The sequence below is a fragment of the Saccostrea cucullata genome, unplaced genomic scaffold (genome assembly GCF_032062105.1).
Source record: "Saccostrea cucullata isolate Sc308-1 unplaced genomic scaffold, CSIRO_AGI_Scuc_v1 ctg403, whole genome shotgun sequence".
NCBI lineage: Eukaryota > Metazoa > Mollusca > Bivalvia > Ostreida > Ostreidae > Saccostrea > Saccostrea cuccullata.
This window is the reverse complement of record NW_026932593.1, coordinates 76,501-82,500: the sequence shown is the minus strand read 5'-3', so window position 1 is coordinate 82,500 and position 6,000 is coordinate 76,501. Positions and strand designations below refer to the sequence as shown.

The window sequence follows — 6,000 nt, the reverse complement described above, 5'->3', positions numbered from 1 at the left end:
AGGAGAAATCTTTTTAGAATCTTCTTCTCAAGAATCACTGGGCCAGGAAAGCTGAAACATGTGTCGAAGCATCCTTGGGTAGTGTAGATTCTACAGTACATTTGTATTAAAATCATAAAAAGGAAGAGGGTAGTGGGGTACGATAGGTATTGCAAGAAGGGAAATCTGGTAAAGAACTGCATCACCCAAGTTACTCAGGTGAGCGATGTGGCCCATGGGCCTCTTGTTATGTTATGCACATAGAGAAAACTGGTTCTTATACATGTGATAATATTTCATATTTTTTATGGCTTGGGAGTTGGTGATAATATTTCAATATTTTTTACGGCTTGGGAGTAGGTAATTTTTTAACGTTTAAAATGACTTCAATTTTACAAATATTAAAATAAGCATTCTAAGAGTATTGTATCCTTGTCTCCTACCGAGATTCCCTATATACAAGCTCGTTTAATAGGAACATTGATTTAGTGCATCACAAACCCGATTTTTATCCTTTTTATTTTGGTCTGTAACTTATCAAGATACACTGACATACCAAAAATCAGCTCAATATCTGAAAGCGTTTCGAAAAAAAATGCGGAAAACCAAGTAGGAGGGACTGTCAGAGAGACAGAAGGATAGACAGAAGGACTGACAGAATCACAGGAAACGTATGGTCCCCTCTGGTTTCACTGGTAAGGGACTGATAAAATATTGAAGTGTATCTAAGATACAGTACCGACCAGACCCAACCTGACACAAAGCAGTCCCGCAGCGGTCCCAGAGCAGTCCCACAGCAGTCCCAAAGCAGTCCCAGCGGTCCCAGAAAGCAGTCCCAGCAGTCCCAGTGGGCGGGGTTTATTAATTCAATGGGCGGAGCAAACTCAGAAATGAGATGATCAATAAACAATGGAGCTATAAAAGGCAGCTGATTTTTTTTCTGAGCAGTCTGCCAGGATTCCTTTCAATGCGAAGGTCATTTACATATATGAGCAGTACGCGCATAGATTTGAAACAATTTGAAAAAATATTTATTGAAGAACGAAAGCTTACACACCTACATAAATGAATTACACTGAACATGAATATTTAATCACAATTATCTTGGGTTTTTTTGTGATTGATACGGGCTCCCATATTTGTTTTTTATACAGAAAATTAAAATTGAATGAATTATATTTCACCAGAATTAGTTTTAAATAGATCTTATCATTATAGATCATGGCCGATTTCCAAACTATCGGAATACTCTAAAGGCATTTTTTTAAGTATTAGGGCTTTTGAAAAATTCGTTGCTAATTTTGCCAAGTAATATTTTTCAATATTGGTTATTTTTACTGACATGTTAATTTAAAAATTATTGTTTTATTTGTAAATTGTATAAGTGATCAGTATAGAATCCTAAGATTATGTTCAAAATTAGTTAATCTGGAAAGAAATTTATACACATTTCATTTATCTTTTTTTTTTCATTACATTTTTTACATACATGTAGATTGAAATTAGGGTCATTGTTAATTGAACAGCATGTTTAATGATGTGTAACACTGATACGTTTACCCAAATAACATGCATGATTGAATTTTTGCCCAAAAGCGATTGAAACCGCAGGTGTTTATACCATTTTATTTATACACATTATAAGCCAGGTAAACAAAACCAAAACAAAAAAGAAATAAATCACAATTACCGGTTTTTTCAACTGTTTATCTATTTGTTTTTTTAAATGTACTCTTTTAATAACTTATTTATAAATTAAAAACTAATTCAACTGTAAATTCCTGTATAATTGTTCACATTGCTTATGTTACGGAAGAATGGTGGCATAATTTTATTTTATGCCATAAAATAAATTGTTAGATTTTTATTTGAGGGTTGCATGGAATACTCTTTTAGTGTGGTACTTGTAAAAACGTGTAGCCTTTTCAATTAAAAAATCCTATATGATCTAAATGTAATGATTTTTTAAATAGTGCCAAATGCAAATTTTGAGGATTTAATTTTAGATTAAATAATAAAAGAAACCTTCTTGATATTTTTTTTCTAATGAGCCTGTAGTTTATTTTAGAAATAGAAATTTCCTCCTGACCTCCTTATTTAACAACTTTTATTTTTTAAAATATTCTTTTAATATTACATTTGTGTAAATATACAGTCCCTAAAACTATAAATTAACTATAATACATGTAATCTCAAGTTATTAAAAGATTGCAAGAAATCCTTGCTTTTTTAATAATTTAAACTCCTCTCTGCTGCAAGTAAACAAAACAACTGGGAGCCTGCAAATTCAGAATACACAAGGGGGCGGAGCTATCATGTCACTCAGAACCTCTTTCACACATAAGTGAACAAAGCAGTCCCAGAGAGCGGTCCCAGGAACAGCTGGGACTGCTGGGTCTGCTTTCTATAGCATCCCAGAGCAGTCCCATAGCGGTCCCAGAGCAGTCCCACAGCAGTACCAAAGCAGTCCTGGGGACTGCTTTCTGGGACTACTTTGGTGTCAGGTTGGGTCTGGTCGATACTGTAACTTGTTAAAACATACATGTTATTTGCATTTAATATAGTTCAATGATCCTTTTTTTTACTGAACAGATTGCAAAATGTCAATATATTCAAGGGAATATGGAATCAAGAAGGAAAAATCCTAAAAAAGGAATATGGGCGTAAATTGTCAGTAGACGAAGTTTTTAACCATCTATGGCGAAACGTTGTTGAAGACTTCTGGGAGCCAACAGTTGATGGACTAAAAAAAGGAAAGATTGAATACCAGACCATACAACGCTATTTTGGAGTTTATAGTATTTCAGAAATACAAAAAATGCTAGAGAGCATTCCCAACCATGATGAAAATGATAGAGGTTGGATTTCCGAACGTTTGAAACAGATAGAAGATCATCGTTTTCTTGAAAGATCTCTGGCTGCTGCCGAGGCTATTTCATCTCTTGTTAAAACTTATAAGCTTCAAGGAGATTTTACTTCTGTGCAAAACATTATACAGAAAGTAAGTTTTAAAGGGTTATGGATGATGTCTGTCTGTTTATCTGTCCGTCTGTATGTATGAAACTTTTTTTCTCATGCAGATAAAGATTGAAAAGAACATGCAGGTAGTAGAAGAGTCTTTGAAAAACATTTGTACAGATTTTCAGAGTATTGACGACAGGAAACTGGATTGCTTACAAGCTTTCATCGAATGTAACCAACTTGTTTTTTGGATAAAAAAGTCAATGAAAGGTAAATGAAAATACCATGGAATCAAAATTTGTCTCGGGCTATTTTTTTTAATAATTGTTCATTTTAATAGGATTCCGGGTTAATAGTGATTATGTGTATGAACTCATGTCCAAAGCGAAAGTTAGCTCTGGGAAAAGTATGTGTTTTACTGATTACATTGACAAGACTAATTCGCTGCACTTATATGATTTCTTTGTCATTCTAGGAATTGTAGTTTCAGTCGTTGCAAGGACTAAACATTATTTTAGTATGATAATTAATAAGATATCTTTTAATATTTTATCATGATGTATTTAAGTCGTGCTTATTCACATTTTGAATTTTTAAAAAAATGAAGATAACGAACAGTATTGAATTTGAAACGTTCATTATACAATACAAATATTGGAGTAAAAGGAACACATACCTCTAAAGCACTTGGGGTAGGATAAGGTGTCATGGAGTAGTGAGCAATCCTTCCGACCGGTTATACCCGCTGCGTATTTCTTCTCATGAACAAGAAATAACGGAAAAAATTGTCAACAATGTGGGAACAATGGCTAAACAATCAGTATGAAAAAAGACAAAATTTTGCTTTTAAACGCTACCGCTGATATTCCTATTTCATCAAATTGTTTGTAAATATTTAAATTTGAATAAGAAAATGTTCATACTTAGAGCATGCTCTTCTGTATCGGATCAATTGAGATATATAAACCCTGTTTGCAGGTTAATAATGAATATATCGCTGCATTATTTATGGAAGTAAACCATTGAAAAGTTAAACCTTCGTTAATCATGAAGCTTGTTTGTTAGATTATAGGTTACGTCTTTTCTTTTTACAAAAATATCTAAAGACGAAACAGATTCGTAAGACGTAAAAACTCCATATTTTGGAAGACTGACCGAATTTTTTTCAGAGGTACCTTCCCAAGTTATTATAAACCCTTTGTTTAACAAACCTGAATATCTGATGAATATTTTTAAGTACAGGGTACACTTAAAAAATCTGCGCCATAGTTCCGACACCATTAAAATATAAGTCCAACAGTAAGGTCTTCGTTGTCTGTACGTTAAAAAAATACGATTTTTTAAGCAAATAAACTTCTAAACCTCAAAATTATGTACCTTTTTTCAGTTTCAATTGCTAAACTATCAATTTGCCCTAATTACCCCCCCCCTCCCATTGTTTCCCTTGCACAATCAATTATCTTCTTGACCTCGCTGGGCACATGAAGCGCTTTTTTCACACCTCACAATAATTACAAAGCAAATTTTAGACATCAAATTAGTTCATGATTAAATAGTTCTACAGTTAATCATGTCTCTAACATTACGCTTGCAAGTGAAAACATCGTATGTGTCTTACATGTATGTGACCTACCAAAAATTCCTCTGACTATCTTGAATGAACACTATATGACTTTGTGTATATTTACCTTTTGAAAACAATCTTTTGTTAAATTAGGGATAAATAAATTGAAACATATTATTACTGATACTTTTCTCAGATTGTATAAGCAAATATGTATTTAGTTAGTACATTTTCTTATGTGTGTTTAGGAAGGAGGGAGGGGGATGTAACAGTATTGAGAAAGTAATTTAATTTTATTTCTGCAATATGTAATATTCGTGTATATTTTTTAAAGCATTATTTTTAAATTCATCCAGCATTTTACAAAATAATTAATGTTTTTTGTTTTTGAATATTGATTTATATGTCCTACATGTGATAGATTGATTGATTGATTGTATACTGTTTAACGTCCCTCTCCAGAATATTTCACTGATATGATGACGTCACCATTGCCGGTGAAGGGCTGCAAATTTAGGCCTATGCTCGGCACTTACGACCTTTGAGCAGGGAGGAATCTTTATCGTGCCACACCTGCTGTGACACGGGGCTTCGGTTTATACGGTCTCATCCGAAGGACCGCCCCATTTAGTCGCCTTTTACGACAAGCAAGGGGGTACTGAGGACCTATTCTAACCTGGATCCCCATGGAGCTACATGTGATAGAAGAAACACACGTATGACATGTGCAGTGCGTTTTTTAATTTATTCGCAGATTCCTTCGATAATTTGTCGCGAAATGGCCGCGAATATTAATACTTCGCGCCACAATTAAAGATTTCTTTGAAATGATGGAGAACCCTGAAGTACACAAGTCCAAAAGATATGCAGATGTCGAATCTTTATTTCATTTGAAACCATAATACAAACCTGAAGATTGTCTCCTTTATATTTCAAGATCTGAAACTGGTCATTCTAAAACCATTTATTCACTTGAATCTGAAAAGTAAATTCTATTTGAAAATGGTTTTGTTTGAAATTATCTGTCAACTTTTACAAATAAACTCTCTTTCTTTCTATTTCTCTATCTTTTTTGTCGCCCACGTGACAAAGTTGGTAGAACGTTTGCTTTAGAATCGCGTAGTAAGGAGTTGGAATCCCACTGTGGGTCGTGGGGGCTTGTCCTTCGGATGATACCGTATAAACTGAGGTCCCGTTTAGCAATAGGTGCTGGCACGAAAAAACCCTACTGCTCAATAGTTAAAAGTGCCGAGCTCGAGTACAAATAGAAAATTTTGTAGCCCTCCGCTAGCAATAAACAATTACTTTCTCTTTCTCTTGGTTGCCGAGGCCATTGCTGTGAATTTGGAAACTTTTTTTACTTGAAATAAATTTTACTACATGTAGTAACCTGTTTTAACGTTATAGTTAGGACTTCAATGCGTTGATATTTTTAGTGTTAATGACGTAAATTTTTGTATAAGGCCTACCTACGTAATTCACTAAAAATATACTCC

General features: G+C 33.9%; 1 protein-coding gene across 1 annotated transcript in view; it reads left to right on the top strand.

Moving 5' to 3' along the window:
* LOC134235524 (E3 ubiquitin-protein ligase rnf213-alpha-like) overlaps window positions 1-6,000 on the top strand; it is a gene marked incomplete at its 3' end in the record, with an annotated part of 85,254 nt that overhangs the window by 2,768 nt on the left and 76,486 nt on the right. The window contains exons 3-4 of the mRNA XM_062717668.1: window positions 2,572-3,010; window positions 3,066-3,210. Coding sequence (XP_062573652.1) covers window positions 2,572-3,010; window positions 3,066-3,210 — 584 coding nt within the window. The remainder of the gene's footprint in view (window positions 1-2,571; window positions 3,011-3,065; window positions 3,211-6,000) is intronic.